Below are 18,529 nucleotides of genomic sequence, written 5' to 3' on the forward strand. Positions count from 1 at the left end.
GTGATATCGTATCCTAATAATGTATTATCATGGTATTATCGTATTGTGATTAGAGGCCGACCGATCGATCGGCCAGCCGATTTAATCGGTCGATTTTTGTTATTTTTTTATCAATCGGCATCGGACGATTTTCTTATTTGGCCGCGCCGATTTTAATCCGGCACATCTGCGGGCAGCTACTTGGAACGCAGCGCAAGGTTTCAAGAGTGAGCAAGACTTTCAACGGGTAAGTCATCCATTTTTACAATCCAGTGTCCCAAAGTCTATATTTTCTCTCATGATTAGTAATCTGTGATGTTGCTTCATTTACTGAAAAAGAATAGAATTTCAACTGCATGGTGTTGTAGCATTTCTCTCCAAACGAAACTATGCTTAGCGTTGATGGCAGGAGTGCATTTGGAATGCGCCCTGACTATGCAAGGCAAGCCCTATCTATAAGCTCTAGTATAAAATAACTGACGTCTCTTCTTCAGAAACGAAAATCTAAGTAAATAAAATCAAATTAACACTTGATATTTTCAGTATTTAAATTATTTTTAGACGAAATGAAAAAGGGCAGGACTAAAACTGTTTAAGGATATTCGCAGCATCAGCTGCGCTGAAATAATAATTACTGGTTAGTCAGGATTATTAGAGGACTGTACTTCTCCTTATATATAAATAAGCTTTATTGTAAACAAATTAATAAAACAAATAGTTTCTAAAATAATGGAGTTAAAATAAAACATCTCTTTTTCCTTCACTACAAACAGACATTAAATTATGCCGCCTCCTGCTGTTCTGCTGTAAAACTCACCCGTTTAAAGCGGTTTGCGCTGTTAGATATTAAATGAAACGATGAGCAGAATTTTCTGTTTTGTCGGGTTCTACTTTAGAACCCCCTCCAGACTTTTCTGATAAAAGCTCATTTTATCCTGAACCTATAAAGTCCGCGCTCTTCAGCTTTCTCAACTCATTTTCCGCTCACGCACCGAACCTCCAGTACAGCTGATGAGACGCGTTTCTCTGGCTAAGGAGCTCATTTGAAGAAGAAAAAAAAACAGATAAAGCTATATTTAAATTACAGCACCTGTCTGTTTTTGCATTATTTATAATTTTATTCTTAATTTAAACGTCACCCATTTTTGTAAAATAATAGCTGCAGCCCTAATGTGAACATTTTATAACATTGTCCTCCCATGTCCATTCGTTTTCAACTGCATGGAGTTGAAGAAGAAATGAGCTTTGCCGTTTTGGAGTAACTATCTAAAGTTGTCACATTATGGAAGTCTTCTTGCACTCTGTTAAACATATTAAAATGAATAATTAATAGACTAACAGACTGCAACAAGTCATACATTTGTTAATTAGTAGGCCCCTACAGTAAATTTTATATAATAGCCAACATAATATTTCTACTATAAACATGAATATATAGTGTATATAGAACATATGTTATATAATGAATAAAATAAAATGTTATGGATAATACAATCTAAATAAAATTTATATTTTTTTTATTAACATATAGTGATATAGTAACATTAAAGTCACTATAAAATGCTAACCTTATTTTCAATAAATTGTGTGAAGTTTACAACTGTTGTTCCTCCTCTTACTAGTATGATTTTAAGCATGCCAAATAAGTATAATACGATAGCATATCGGCCCTAAAAATCGGCAGGTCACATCGGCCATCGGCTGACTCTGACCACTAATGATCGGTATCGGCATCGGCCTTAGAAAAACCCATATCGGTCAGTCTCTAATTGTGATATTGTATTGTGATAGTATCGTATCCTAATAAGATCATATAGTGATAATATCGTATTGTGATAGAACTGTCTCATAATAGTATCGTATCTTGATAGAATCATACCGTGATATCGTATCTTTATCATATTGTATCATGATAACATTGTATCATGATAGTATTGTATTGTGATAATATTTTATTGTGATAAGATTGTATAGTGATAGTATCGTATCAAGATAAAATTGTATCCTGATATCGTATCGTGATATTACCGTAGCATGATATAATCGTATCGTGATATTATCGTAACTTGATATTATCGTATAGTGATATTATCGTATCGTGATATTATCGTATCGTGATATTATCGTATCGTGATATTATCAAATCGTGATATTATCGTAACGTGATATTATCGTAACGTGATATTATCGTAACGTGATATTATCGTATCGTGATATTATCGTATCGTGATATTATCGTATCGTGGTAGAATCGTATCGTGGTAGAATCGTATCGTGGTAGAATCGTATCGTGGTAGAATCGTATCGTGATATTATCGTATCATTGTAGTATCATACTGTAATAGTATTGTATTATGATTGTATCTTACTGTGATAGTATCGTATCGTGATAGTATCGTATCGTGAGATGCCCTGTGATGATAAGTATGAATAGGTATTTTCTATATAACAGGGCTTTGGAGAGTAAAAGGGTTAAACTTGTATTATTTTCCTCTCTTAAGGCGGTGAAGCATGTGATCTTTTTCCTTCCTCTAAAAAACATCTCACTGGTCGCTCAGCCAAAAGTCCGGCTCGCGTTCGAACCAAAGCCAAGACATTTGGTGGGAAAAGTTCCCCCTTTCCCGCCCTTTTCCAAAACATAAATAAATCAGCTCACTATGAGCTAATGCTGAGGCATGAGGTAGCCGCCGCGGGAAGCTAAAGGCCTGACTTTTGGAAAAAGGCCTGTGCAGCTGACATCCAGCAAACCAGCTGACCTGCTCCGACATGACTGCTAGATGTTAAACACACACACACACACACACTCACATGGATATGACTGTCAGTTTAAGAAACAATCATTCACTTAAAGATGATCTAATCTATCCTGCCTCTGAGCAAGACTTCCCTTTTACCACAAACACAATCCCTGTGTGATATTTTCTTACGTAGCCCTAGATATTGCTAAATGCAGTAAATGCTAAAGCTAAACCTAGAGAGCTAAAGTTAAAGCTAAATCTGAAGAGCTAAACTTAAAACTAAATCTGAAGAGCCAAAGGTAAACCTAAATATGAAGAGCTAAAGTTAAAACATCACCTGGAGAGATAGAGGCAAAGCTAAACATGGAGAGGTAGAGTTAAAACTAAGGCCGGAGAGGTGGAATTAAAGCTAAACCTGGAGAGCTAAAGTTAAAGCTGAAGCTGGAGAGCTAAAGTTAAACCTAAACATGGAGAGGTAGAGATAAAGCTAAAACTAGAGAGCTAAAGTTAAAGCTAAAGCTGGAGAGGTAGAGTTAAAGCTAAAACTGGAGAGCTAAGGTTGAAGCTACAGCTGGAAAGGTAGAATTAAAGCTAAACCTGGAAAGGTAGAGTTAAAGCTAAAGCTGGAAAGCTAAAGTTAAAGCTAAAGCTGGAGAGGTAGAGTTTAAGCTAAAGCTGGAGAGCTAAAGTTAAAGCTAAACCTGGAGATCTGACATTAAAACTAAACCTGGAGAGCAGAGTTAAAACTAAATCTGAAGAGGTAGAGTTAAAACTAAACCTGAAGAGGTAGAGTTAAAACTAAACCTGAAGAGGTAGAGTTAAAACTAAACCTGAAGAGGTAGAGTTAAAACTAAGGCTGGAGAGGTAGAGTTAAAACTAAACCTGAAGAGGTAGAGTTAAAACTAAACCTGAAGAGGTAGAGTTAAAACTAAGGCTGGAGAGGTAGAGTTAAAACTAAACTTGAAGAGGTAAAGTTAAGACTAAACTTGAAGAGGTAAAGTTAAAACTAAACTTGAAGAGGTAAAGTTAAAACTAAACCTGAAGAGGTAGAGTCAAAACTAAACCTAAAGAGGTAGAGTTACAACTAAACCTGAAGAGGTAGAGTTAAAACTAAGGCTGGAGAGGTAGAGTTAAAACTAAACTTGAAGAGGTAAAGTTAAAACTAAACATGAAGAGGTAGAGTTAAAACTAAACCTGAAGAGGTAGAGTTAAAACTAAGACTGGAGAGGTAGAGTTAAAGCTAAACCTGGAAAGGTAGAATTAAAGCTAAACCTGGAAAGGTAGAGTTAAAGCTAAAACTGGTTCCTTTTATTTTTTGAGCAGTGTATCTACGCTGAGGAGCTGCGTTGTTAAAATAGCAATTCGCCAAGTCAGAGCGCACCTGCCGCAGTGATATGCTGATTGGTTCTAATTCTAATCACACATTTACCTCAGCAATACTGTTCTACTCAATACATTTAGCAAGCTAGCTACATCAGCAGTGGAATTTACTGCTCAAGTAAATCATACATTTTAGCAGTGCAATTTCAGCCATATATTTACCTCAGCAGTTGCTACTTAATATATAATTAGCTAGTTAACTAGGGAAAGGCAGTAAATTTTTTTTGTTAAACAATGAAATAATAAGTCTAATTTCGCTTAGCTACTGTTACTGTTACTACTACTATCCTAGTCCTGTAGAGCTTGTATTTCTCAGCTGTTAAACAGACAGTGTGTGAAGAGGGAGTTAACTCATACAGGGTGTGGTAAATGATGCTGAATATTATTTTTGGTTACTGAATATTTGATTTATTCTCAATAAGCAACATTTATTTATTTACTGGAAAGTGATAAGTGCTCTTACAAAAAATAAGTTTATTCAAGTGTATAATTAGTAAACTTCTTTTGAACTAAAATTAAGCGAGTATGCTTTCAGATGATTTTTTGTATTTTCAGTGACATAATTTTACTTAATTATACTTGGCCTATACTGAGGAGTAAACAGAACAGTCTAAGTATATCTGCCATATACTTGTACTTAATCTGCTGATCAGGATGTACTTGAGAAAACTGCAATTATATATTCCTGCCTTGCAAGGAAAGTTTGCTTGGCTTATAGTTTAAGGTGGAATGATTACAGTGATACTGAACCTGATCATTTAATAAAAAATAAATCAGATTTTATTAAAAAAAATCATTTGTATAATTTCTAACATATTTATAGTGTTTTTACTCACTTTTTTTCTCTCTCACAATGTTAATCCTTTACAGCTTCAAAAACATAGCAACTTCTAGCGACTTTTAGGAGATTTTAGTAGGGGAAAAATACGATTTAAATCAATTTTTTTTGGGCCATATCGCCCAGCTCTAATAAGGCGCATTATTTTTAAAGTCAAACAAGCAGGGGTAATGCTAATGCTGCTTCAGCAGTGCTAGCTGGGGTTAGCAGCTGGCTAAAGGCTGATTATACTAAACTCTTAATAGTAAAAGAGCTATTAGCGTGGTTAGCGGCTAATGCTAATACTGCTCCAGTCTCAGTGCTGGAGAAACTTTACTGAAACTCCTTAATATCTGACTGGTAGAATTCATACATAAGGAACACCGGATTATAAAACGATAAGATGATTTGTGGGAAAATTAAAGGATTTAAACTGCACCTTATAGTGCAAAAAATGCGGTATATTTATTTTCATAAGGGTGGTAATTAAGCAGTTAAATTTGGCTTTGTTTACCTCTGTAAACACAGAGATTGGTTGCACTTTGGTGAAATACGTTGGCACAGGTTCTCTCTACACCCACAGCCCCACTGCCTGTAATCCCACACTGCGCATTATCCTGCTGCTGGCACACGTCCTGCCCGTACACAGGACTTTTATTACTGCATGCAGCTCTCAGCTTTCTTATCTCCAGCTACCGGCGTATAACACCCCCCCCCCCCCCTCTCTCTCTCTCTCTCTCTCTCTCTCTCTCTCTCTCTTTCTCTCAGCAGTTTGAGATTACCCATCACGCATCACCTATCAGAATCTTTCATCAGCATATCCTGACGCCTGCAGACATTTATACATGCATGATATGATATAGGTATATAATACACAGCAGGATATTTAGTAACTCAGAGCTTAGCAAACAGGTTTAAACACATAAAACACACTACCAAAAACAGAGGGGTCATTTTTCTCCGTTTTTATCAGTTCCTCTTTCAGGTCTTATAACACAGTAATTATATCAGACAGACACACGCCCTGATCTCTTTTACTCCAGAAGACATACGGCTGCTCAAAAATATAATAATTTAAAATGTAAAAGGAAGCAGAATTGTTATGTTTTCCTGGAACTGATCATGTTTTGTGAAAAAAATTACCAAGCGCCTGTTTTTTTTTTTTTTTAATGTATAGACTTTAAATATATTCACACCTAAAATATATTTTCAAAAATGGTTAGATTAGAGTGTTTATGAGTTAAATTCATAAGAATATTGATGATATTGAGTTCATTACATGGTTTATTAATTATTACTTTGACAAAATACATGGAGAGAGCATTAGGCGGAGTTATTTTTCTTGATAATCACACCTCTAGGATACATGTAGATACTAAAAACCTGACACTCAGAGCCTTACAGTATTTTGATCAGGACACACAAAGAAAACATATATATACAAAAATTTTAACTTTTTAGTTTAGAGTTGAAATAAAAATAAAAATGTTTAGTGCAAAATAACTACTTAGTAAAAATGTGAGTAGATTTTATGAGTAATTTGTAATTTTTAAAGTAGTTTTTAAAATCGTAATTTTACTTTTACTCAAGTACATTTTGACACAAGTAATCTACTTTGCTACATTGGAAAATTCCTAATTACTGAGTAAAAAAAATGCTGAAAAAATAAATAAATAAATAAATGGCACAGATGCTCGCGCATGAAATAGCGAGGCAATAACGTCCTCATGCAATACAAAATGTTCCTGTCCCGCCAGACAGAGCTGCAGCTTTCCAAACTTCCACATCAAACCTGTGAAAGCATGTGGTGTAAGTACTTTTATCATTAAACAATCTGCTTAAATATAAACAAAAAAAAACATGTAAATAGCAGTTAAATAGCAGTTAAAATAAAGCAATTGCAAGTTAAAAAATAATAATGAACTGTAAACCTATAAAATTACAGTTTTTAGTCACCTACAGTGCCCTCCATAATTATTGGCACCCCTGGTTAAGATGTGTTCTTTAGCTTCTCATAAATTGAGTTTTGTTCAAAATAATATAGGACCACGATGGGAAAAAAGTAAAGTCCAACCTTTGACTCAAGTAAATTTTAAGGGGGAAATAAAATCCCTGACTAAGAAATAATTATTCTTCATAAAATCACCTGTTCCACAATTATTGGCACCCCTAACAATTCTTAGGAAATAAATTTAATAAAAGTATTTCTGTCACTTCTACAGTAGTTTACGAAGTTGATCAGAGTATGTAGGAACATTTAATTAGTAATTCACAACTTCCTGTTTCCCTGGGGTATAAATATGACGTGACACAGAGGCCATTTATCTTCAACATGGGAAAGACAAAGGAACATACCATTCAAGTGAGGCAGATGTGTGTTGACCTTCACAAGTCAGGCAATGGCTACAAGAAAATCGCTACTCGCCTACACCTGTCCATATCTACTGTCAGAGGAATTATTAAGAAGTTTAAAACAACTGGAACAGTGGTAAACAAGCCTGGACGAGGACGCAAGTTTATTTTGCCACCACGCACAGTGAGGAGGATGATAAGAGAAATAAAAAGTTCTCCAAAGCTCACTGTTACAGAATTGCAACAAATGGTAGCTTCTTGGGGTCACAAAGTCTCCAAAACAACCATCAGGCGCTATCTACATGCCAACAAGCTGTTTAGGAGGCATGCACGGAAGAAACCATTTCTCACTCACAATCATAAACGCAAACATTTGGAGTTTGCTAAGCGGTACTGGGACTTCAACTGGGACCGTGTGCTTTGGTCAGATGAAACAAAGATAGAGCTTTTTGGCAACAAATGCTCTAAGTGGGTCTGGCGTAACACAAGAGCTGAGTATGCAGAAAAGCACCTCATGCCCACTGTGAAATACGGCGGGGGATCAGTGATGCTGTGGGCCTGTTTCTCTTCTAAAGGCCCTGGGAACCTTGTTAGGGTGCATGGCATCCTGAATGCTCTAAAATACCAGGACATTTTAAAACAAAATCTGGTGGCTTCTGCCCGAAAGCTGAAGATGGGTCGTCACTGGGTCTTTCAGCAAGATAATGACCCTAAACATGTGGCCAAATCTACACAGAAATGGTTCACCGCACACAGAATCAAGCTCCTCCCATGGCCATCTCAGTCCCCAGACCTCAACCCCATTGAAAACCTGTGGGGTGAGCTGAAGAGGAGAGTGCAGAGGAGAGGACCCAGGTCGTTGGATGATTTAGAGAGAATGTGCAAAGAGGAATGGTCAAAGATCCCTCTTTCTGTATTCTCCCATCTTGTGAAACATTACAGGAGAAGATTAGGTGCTGTTTTGTTGGCAAAAGGGGGTTGTACAAAGTATTAACATCAGGGGTGCTAATAATTGTGGCACACATGATTTGATGTTAAATAATTATTTCTTAATGTGGGATTTTTTTCCTACTGAATAAATTCACTTGAGTTAAAGGTTGTATTTTACTCTTTTTTTCCATCGTGGTCCTATATTATTTTGAACAAAACTCAATTTATGAGAAGCTAAAGAACACATCTTAACCAGGGGTGCCAATAATTATGGAGGGCACTGTATATTACCATAACTTTTTAATAGTAAAGAAAAATAATGGATCAGAGAAACCTATACCACTTGTTTTATGGGGTGGTCTAAAGAAATACTGCATGAAAGATCCAAATTCTTATATGGAATAATAGTTCATTAAAAACAATTTAATTTATGATTAGTTTTTACTTTTTTTTTACATCAAATAATAAAAAGTAACTATGTAACTTTTACTCAAAGTACATTTTAAATTGAGTACTTTCTACTTTTACTTTCTACTTTTTAGATGGGTAATTTTATTTTTACTTGAGTAGAATTTTAGCAAAGTAATGGTACTTTTACTTAATTACAATTTTTCAGTACTTTTTTCACCTCTGGTAGTTTCACACTTTTTCAGTGAGTCATTTACTGATTTTATTTGGTTTGAAACATCATATAAATATGTTTGAAGCACTAAAGGTAAATAATATTGGTTGGGGAAGGAGATCTCACTCTTTTAGGTGTTTTTCTCAATGGGTTTCTTGTAGATTTAGCTTTACCACACTGGGATGTCATCACTATTTTTAGAAAGAGTAAGTTTCACCCTTTCTAACCTTGTATGGATTATGTTTATGTGTAAAGGGATTCCTGAGTAATTAAGCTGAGAACACAAAGTGCGATTTTGGACCGTAAATCCGTCCGTAGGGTTCTAAGGGTTAAATGGGTTTACCCTAGAAGAGAGGTTGATATTAAAAATCAGTTAAAGAATCAGTTTCAGAACATTCTGTTGTTTTAGGGTGTTTTCACACCAGCACTATTTGGTTGGTTAAATCAGTCTCTGGTTGGTTTGTAATTTTAGTGTGGTTCGATTGAGCAGGTGTGAAAACAGTAATCACACTTGGGTGTGGATCAAAAGAACCCAGTTATCAAATATACTGCTTTTATTTGAGCTGAACTGCTGATAAGGCGCAGTTTAATCTGATATAATAACCAGATAACATTAATTAATTACCACAGCTATGAACAAACGCTGCCTCTGCTGCTCCACGCTGTTTACACACTAAGAGTACAGTATGTGCTGCATTCACTGCACGCATCTGCGCTACACATACTTTTAAAAACACTGTGTTTAATTGTGCAGCAGCAAATTTTCAGTGTTCTGTGTTAAATCAGCTTCACACTGCACAGATATACAGATAAACACACTGGAATACAGAATATTTTCACTATATTTACTTTCTTGCTCCCACACCAGACCAATCAGAGGAGACGATGTGCTGGCATGGTTTATTGGTGAGTATTTTAGTGTGTTTAGGTTTTTATACCTGTGTGAAAACAAACCAAACGGAGGGAGAAACGCTCCAAATAAACAAACTTATCAACTGATCCGGATCATAGACACTAAAACACAACTACAGGTGTGAAAAAGTTCTTAGAAAAGCTAAGGTAAAGTTAGAGACGTGTCTCAGTATTTTTCCTGAGTTTTTATTCCACTTTAAATGTGGATAATATTATCACTCCTTCCTCCTGCCTGGTTTAAATAGCAGCAGAGCTTCTGAATATATCTACACAGACAGACGGCAACAGTCAGACGTTCATCGCTTTCTCAGCAGTGAATTGTCAATACAAAGCCAACCTTTGCATCAACAATAAACAGAATTAACTAACGTGAAAGAGTAGCTCAGTTTCCTCTGCTGAGAAGCGTTTGTTGGACACGTCCAGGTAGCTGCACTGTTAAAATAGCAATATGCCAAAATCAGAGCTCACCTGACTCTTAAAGGGAATGATGAGCAAGAGACACTCTGATTGTTTTATTTCCCATTACACCCAAAATTAAACACACCCATGATTAATTAAGAGAGAGAGACTTTTCCTGTCGTTACGATAGCAAAGACACACTGACGGCCTAAATCAAGCCAGCAAATTACTAAAAAAAAAAGGGTCTTACTATGTAAAATAACTGGTAGGTTAGAAGGGGTTAATGGTACAATTACAACTTTAGTTCTCTAATCTGTAATTATAACTGAACTATTCCGAGTTGAATCAGGAAATGTGAACCAGAACTGAATCGATGGTGTGAATCAGTCCTGGTTTATACGCTGGTTGTAGGTCCTGACGATGTCCAGGCTGCTGAGAAAAGTGCACTGTGGTAATTTATTATGATACAGATGACATATCATCCTAATGCTCACCTCTCCTCGCGAGCCAAGAATGTGAAAGTGAGCAAACCATCTCAGACACAAGCCAGAACCTGAACCAAGCTCTCAAAAAACCCCCGCTAACAACATAGCTTATCTCTAACTATACAACTCTCATAATGGCTACAGCTCTTTAGGAGAACATCCAGCGCTGATAAACAAATAGAGCTGCTGTAGAAACTGGAAAAAAATCATTTATCATCATCACAATATATCTGTCTGCACCAGGACTGACCTAGAACTCATCACCGGCCAAATTACAGCACTGAGAAAAGTGTGGACACGCCTTAAATTCAGCGTTTTTACATTATTTTAAAAAGTCTGTGTATTAGACTATAGATGATCAGTTTTGCACACCTCTGCTGGATTTTCTCAGTCAGCTTTATGAGGTAGAGTCACCTGGAATTCAGGCTTTCAGTTAACAGCTGTGACAGCAGTTATCCATCAAGAGTTAATTACTTGAATTTATTGTCTCTTAATGTGTTTTAGAGCATCGGTTGTAAAGAGAAGCAACAACTATTCAACTAAATAAAGAATTAAAAAATGATTTTAAGAAAAAAATTAAGGTCATTCAGTCTGAAAAACAAATTTTAAGAAGTATCCTCAAATTATGATGGAACTGGCACTCATCAGGACTGCCACAGTAAAGGAAGAGCAAGAGTTTCCTCTGTTGTACAGGATAAGTTACTACATGATTCCTTATGTGTTCCCTCATAGTCTGATAGATCACTTAAGTATCCATTTAGTATGTAGGAAAAAAAAACTTTAAAAGAATAAAACCATTGAATGAGAATGTGTCCAAATACTGTATATTAATTAATGAAATAACAAGTTTAGCATTATTTTTTTATTTTTTATTTTTTAAAAATTTGGGGTTGTAAGGGGACACATTGTACTTTCTTAATGCTGCAAAAATAAAGCAATCATTGCTATTTAGGACATTTATAACAATGAAACTAAAGCTGCTTGTATGTAATGAAATATGTAATTATGTAATTATTAGCTGACTGTGCTACAAATGTGCCAACATTTACACACAGTTCACACACAGTCAATATCTGAAATAAAGTTATAATCTTATATTATACTATACTGTTCCATTTTCATAGTTTCACGAACTATGCAACAAATAGTTACAAATATTACTGTCTGTCAGCATCAGATAAACGTATAACTTCACACAGCAGCTATAAGGGCTTTGGGTTTAGGAGTGGTTTTAGAAGTTGTTGTGGCTTCATGGGGGATGGAACCTGCATTCTCCTGATTCCAGGATCAGCATTTAGAGAAAGACTTTTTAGAGGAAGCACAGTTCTCCATTTAGTTAGCTAGTAGACTCTGTTCCAGGTACCTCCTGGTCCTGATTAAACAACACTCCAAATGGAAATGGAACTGTACTGGGCTAACAGGTCCACACCGACCTGGCACAGTATGGCATGGCAAGGTACGGCATTGCATGGTACAGCATGGTATGTGTTGGCACAGTATGGCATGGCAAGGTACGGTACGACATGGCTTGGTACGGCATGGTACGTGCGCAGTACGGCATGGCAAGAGAAACCATGGCATTGCACAGTACAGCATGGCAAGGGAAGCCATAGCATGGCACAGTACGGCATGACAAGGGAAGCCATGGTATAGTAAAAGTAAAGCCACTGCATAGCATGGTATGGAATGGCCCAATACGGCATGGCACAGTACAGCATGGCAAGGGCAAGTGAGTCATGGCAAGTGAAGCCATGGCAAGGGAAGCAATGGCACAGCACGGCATGGCAAGGGAAGCCATGGAATAGCACTGTACAGCACGAAAAGCCACAGCAAGGAAAGCCATTGCATAGCACAGTATGGCATGACGCAATAAGGCATGGCACAGTACGACATGGCAAGGGAAGCTATGACAAGTGAAGCCATGGCAAGGGAAGCCGTGGCATAGCACGGTATGGCATGGCACAGTACAGCCTGACACGGGAAGCCATGGCATGGCACTGTATGGCATGGCACGGCCTTAGTAACCATTCAGCCCTGCAGTGGAAAATCAGCTTTGATGTGTTTTCCCTCTTTCTTTCACAAACCCATCATTCAGAATGAGTCAGCCTTTTCAGAAACACTAGATACCTACAGACTTTACATCTGGCCCAGGGGTGATATATATATATATATATATACTGCCGCACACACACACTCACACTCACACTCACACAATGATACTGCATTAGCAGTGACCCGGTGAGTTTATCAGAGAGAACTGATACATGATTGGTGTGTGTGGGAGGTGTGTGTGTGAGGTGAGTGAAGTGATGCGAGTGTTATGATGTGATGAGCTCCATACGGACAGTCTGGGAGGGTGAAGGATGTGTTTCTGCAGATTCATCACACAGGAACAGGTTTGAAACATTAAAAAACACAGAGAGAGCGGCGCTGTGGGGCACCACCGTCACCATATGCCGTGAGAAAGGCTGGCAGAGTCTACAGAAGAGAAATTTTATGAGAATTCCTACCCTGTAATCTCCCTCTCTCAGCTGGGCAGAGCTGTGTGGTGAGTCAGTGCTTTAGTCTACTGCTATACTCCAACAGTATACTGCTATACTCCTACAGTATACTGCTATACTCCTACAGTATACTGCTATACTCCTACAGCAGTATACAGCTATACTGATATAGTCAGATCAGCTGGAGATCTGGAGCCTTGATCTAATAATCAATATCAACCCCCCACCTGTCAGTATTTCAGGAAGCCTCCGTGTCTATGTTACCTTCTGGCTCTCTCCCTGTAGTTAAGCTGTTTTATTCAGATCTGCCGGAGTCATTAGATAATCACACTCTGATAATGAAATCACATTGCCTGTTTCCACATAATAAAGTGTTTCTGACTGCCCACCTGTCCGCTCAGACACTGATGGAAAAATGCATTTTGATTTTCAATTGAGAATCCAAAATGTAAAAAATGTGTTGAATATAATACCAAAAAGAAATAACAACTTGTATTTTCTGTTTTTTATTTGATGATCCAAACAAAAATGGGAAATATAAAAAAAAGCATCAGAAGCGGAACTTTGTTTTTTATTTTTCACCAGTGTCTTAACCGGCTTTCCGTTCCACCTTTAATGCTTACTACAGCAACACACAGACAGTCATCCTTCATGAGTAAAAGGTTTATTTCCTTTATTCATGACTAGACTGGAACTGACTGTATTTTTGTTCTTTTAGTTGCAAAAACCAAACTATGTAAATAACTGATGGTAATCACAGCAGCCCTGTAACAGATCATTTTTGGTAAATGCTCCTTCCCCTCCCTCAGTGATCCACTCTTCAACTGCAGCCCAAGCAAAATATTTCCCACAAAATACTAGGACTTTATTTTCTTGTAATATTACAACTTATTTGGGCCACACTTAAAAATATAAAAACACTTCACATCGAGAATAAAGTCACAATATTATGAGATAAAATCGTGATATTATGAGATTAAAGTTGTAATATTACAAGACTAAAGTCATAGTATTTTGCGGGAAATTCTAGTAGTTCTAATTGCATGGGCTGCAGATTGAGAACAGAGCATGATCTTGTACAGGGCTGCTGTGATTACTGTCAGTTATCTACATTTCAAACCTGCTGCTTATGAATGTTCTGTTGTTACAGTTGGATCATACAGTGTGCACATTTTCCCATGGTGGCATGGGAATGGGATTTTTATTTCCCATTTTTGTTTGGATCGTCAAATAAAGAGACAGAAAATACAAGCCATTATTTGCTTTTGATATTATATTCAAGAACAAAAATCGAATTTTGGACTTTCAATTTCGCTCTGGATAAGGGCGTCTGCTAAATACCCTAAATGTAAATGTAAGTGCAATTGTTAAACAAAAGAATGAATGATACACAGATTAATAAGAAATATATTGTCCAGCGCTAACTCAGGTATCAACAGCATTTACAGCGTGGAGGAATGGTGGTTCTACTTCAGCTGCTCTGTATACAAACGAGGTTCACGCCCAGGAGTTTCAACATTAAGATAACAAGAGGAAAAAATAGCTGCTATTTACACAGAGCTGGAATCACAGTTTACACACCGCCTTAAAGCAGCAGCGCAGGCCAAGGCAAACAGTCCGCCACTCTGCTATCACTGCAGCTGGAAAACCGGGACACACCCAGGGCGTGGAGGGAGCTGCCGAGTCTCGACTAGTTCTGTTTTTCTTCCTCCACCCCTGGTGGCATTCGGCAGGCAGGTATCTCACATTCCCTGCGGTGTTCGGCGAACACGCCCTTCCCCGACCCAGCGCCGCATGTTTACAGCGCGAGAGTCTAAGAAACTGATTATTAATCAGGAGACAAAGCTTCAGCAGATCTCAGACAGGTGGAGAAGTAAAGGAACGGAACAGTAAAGTATGAGATAGACCTGCAGGATACTGGGGAAAAAAAACACCACGGCTATATTGTGTAGTTCAGGGAATGTTTAGCAAATTTCCCCAAAAATCAATGACTCAACATGTCATAATGCATCATGTTATAATGCATCAAATACAGTGGTTCGCAATTTTCTTCCTCTAAAACCCCTAAATAAAATCTGGTGCAATCAATCACCTACAGAAATCACTTACTGAGTTAATAGAGTTAATCCAGCTGTGTGTAATTTGTAATTTGTATAAATACAGCTGTTCTGTGAAGACCTCTAACAAGTGGTTTGTTGTTTGTAAACACTAGTGAACAACTTGCATCATGAAGACCAAGAAACTCACCAGACAGGTCAGAGATAAAGTTTCAAGCAGGGTTAGGATCAATCAATCATCCAAAAATTAACAAAAAAGAGTATTCTACATCTGTTTCTACAAACCAACCAAGACATGACCATGATCCACCCGAACTGACAGATCCAGAGAAGCAGCCGAGAGGCCCATGATCACTCTGGAGGAGCTGCAGAGATCCACAGCTCAGGTGTATCAGGAGAATCTGTCCACAGGACAACTATAAGTCCTGCTCTCCACAAATCTGATCTTTATGGATGAGTGGAAGAAGAAAACCACGTAAGAAGTGCTGTTTGCAGTTTGTAGCTAGTCATGTAGGAACACAATAAACATGTGGAAGAAGATTCTGTGCTCAGATCAGACCAAAGATGAACTTTTGGCCTAAATGTAATGTAATGTGTGGAGTAAAAAGTAACACTGCTCATCACTCTGATCCCCACTGTGAAACATGGTGGTGGCAGCATCATGCTGTGGGGATGCTTTTCTTCAGCAGGGACAGATTTAGGAAGCTGGTCAGAGTTGATGGGAAGATGAAGATGGATGGAGATAAATAAATACAGGACAATCCTGGAAGAAGAAAACCTGTTGGAGGCTGTAAAAGACTTGAGACTGGGAGGGAGAAGTATTAAATATTTTGTAATGTCTGCATTTCTTTCCATAACATCTAAAAGAAGTTTTTTTTGTTATCAAGCTCTTATGCCACACCCTTGTATTGCTAATGGAGAGTCCTTGTTAAAATCACAGCTCTAAAAGGAGACCACACCACAATGCATGTTATAAAGTACTTCTTGTGCTCGGTATACCAATCTACTGTGTTTTTTTTTGTGGGCTGGATTTACATGTCCTCTTTTTTTGGCAGTTTTTAGTGTATTTCTGCAGGTTAAAGGAACACAGGGCATACAAAATACACTATCTGTCCCTGTATTACCCAGTGTTTACCAGTATTGCTCTGTGTTTACCATTATTTCCCAGTGTTTGCCTGTATTACACTGTGTTTGCCTTAATTACCCGTTTTTTCACCTGTATTATTATGTGTTTGCCTGTATTTCCCTGTGTGTGTTCTCATGTGTTTCCCTGTATTTCCTTTTATTACCCTGTTTTCGCTGTTATTACCCTGTTTTCGCCTGCATCACCCTGTGTTCGCCTGCATCACCCTGTGTTCGCCTGCATCACCCTGTGTTCGCCTGAATCACCCTGTGTTCATCTGTATCACCCTTTGTTCTCCTGTATCCCCCTGTACCACGCATGTATCACCATGTGTTTGCCTGTATTACCCTGTTTGCCTGTATCAGTATGTGCTTTCCTTTATCACTGTGTATTCACCTTTTTTAACCTGTGTTTGTCTGTATTACCCTGTGTTTGCCTGTATCAGTATGTGCTTGCTTGTATCACTGTGTATTCACCTTTTGTAACCGGTGTTCGTCTGTATTACCCTGTGTTCGTCTGTATTACCGTGTGTTGGCCTGTATCACCCTGTGTTTGTCTGTATTACCCTGTGTTCGTCTGTATTACCGTGTGTTGGCCTGTGTCACCCTGTGTTCAGTGATATTACCCTGTGTTTGCCCTTTATTTCCCTGTTGTATTATCCCTATTGAATTGACTTTCAAAGGGAAAAACAGTGTGTTGTATTTTCTGCTAAAGTTTAACAGCTGCACTCTTTACTGTAACCTTTTAATAAATCAGAAAAAAATTCTAATCTGATTAATCAATGGAATATTTGGTAGAATACTTTGTTAATAAAATGATCAATAGCTGCAGCCTATAGAAAGTAAGTCTCGTTTAATATTTAAATGTATTAAAAGTATGGTGTACTCTACCTTTAATACACAGAGGGTTGTGAGGTGAAAGCTCTTTCTTCTGTTTGGTTGGACCTTGTCTGGCCTCCAGAAACTGTCTCACTCTCTGGTCTACAGCATCCTTTATCAGAGCGCTCACCTCCTGCAGACCAACCAATCACAGATCACAACACGCTTTCAGCTTTTTCTGTTTTAGCATTATCTTTTCACATTTACTCACATTTTAAGTGACGGACCAACACAAAGTAGCACACATTCGTGAAGAGAAATAAAAATAATACAAGATTTTTCCTCCATTCTTCTTTATAAAACAGCTGAAGATCAGTCAGGTTGGATGGAGAGCATCTGTGAACAGCAGTTTTCGTGTCTCTCTACAGAAGATCAATAGGATTTAGGTCTTTAGGACTTTAACTGGATCATTCTAACACATGAATATTCTCTGATCTAAATCATTCCACTGTAGCTCTGTTTAGCTGTATGTGTAGGGTCATCGTCTTGCTGGAAGGTATCAAGTCTTTTACAGCCTCCAACAGCTTTTCTTCTTCCAGGATTGTCCTGTATTTATTTATCTTCCTCCATTCTTCTTTCCATCCATTAACTCTGACCAGCTTCCTTAATCTGTCCCTGCTGAAGAAAAGCATCCCCACAGCACGATGCTGCCACCACCATGTTTCACAGTTCTGCCACACATTGCTTTGCATTTAAGGGAAAAAGTTCAACTTTGGTCTGATCTGATCACAGAATATTCTTCCACATGTTTACATGACTTGTAGCTACAAACTGCAAACAGCACTTCTTACATCTTTCTTTCAACAGTGCTTTTCTTCTTCCACTTTTCTATAAAGGCCAGATTTGTGGAATGCAGGCCTTATAGTTGTCCTGTGGACAGATTCTCCTGATACACCTGAAAACTTTTTTGGGTTCATTTTTGGATGATTGATTGAACCTAATGCTGCTTTACACTTTATCTCTGACCTGTCTGGTGAGTTTCTTGGTCTTCATTATGCTGTTTGTTCACAAGTGTTCGCTAACAAACCATGGAGGCTTCACAGAACAGCTGTATTTATACTGAGACTAAATTACACACAGCTGGATTAACTCTACTAAGACTAATGAATGCGATTGATTGCAATTGATTTTATTTAGGGGGTTCAGAGTAAAGGGAGCTGAATAGTGTTTTACATCACACATTTGTTAAAAACCATTTATAATTTCATTCCACTTTACAATGTTGTGCTACTTTGTGATGGTCTATCACTTAAAATCACAATAAAATAAAAAAAGTATTTATCTATCTATCTGTCTGTCTGTCTGTCTCAATTTTAGGCAACACAAGTGAACACATTGAACATGTCCAAATTGTGA

General features: G+C 37.7%; 1 protein-coding gene across 1 annotated transcript in view; it reads right to left on the reverse strand.

Annotated features, from left to right (window-relative positions):
* The window catches only part of LOC111191659 (SLX4 interacting protein), an 87,861-nt gene that overhangs the window by 51,187 nt on the left and 18,145 nt on the right, over positions 1-18,529 (reverse strand). Inside the window, exon 4 of the mRNA XM_022667199.2 lies at positions 17,186-17,306. Within this exon, the coding sequence (XP_022522920.2) occupies positions 17,186-17,306 (121 nt within the window). The remainder of the gene's footprint in view (positions 1-17,185; positions 17,307-18,529) is intronic.

This window comes from Astyanax mexicanus, chromosome 25, assembly GCF_023375975.1.
Source record: "Astyanax mexicanus isolate ESR-SI-001 chromosome 25, AstMex3_surface, whole genome shotgun sequence".
Lineage (NCBI taxonomy): Eukaryota > Metazoa > Chordata > Actinopteri > Characiformes > Acestrorhamphidae > Astyanax > Astyanax mexicanus.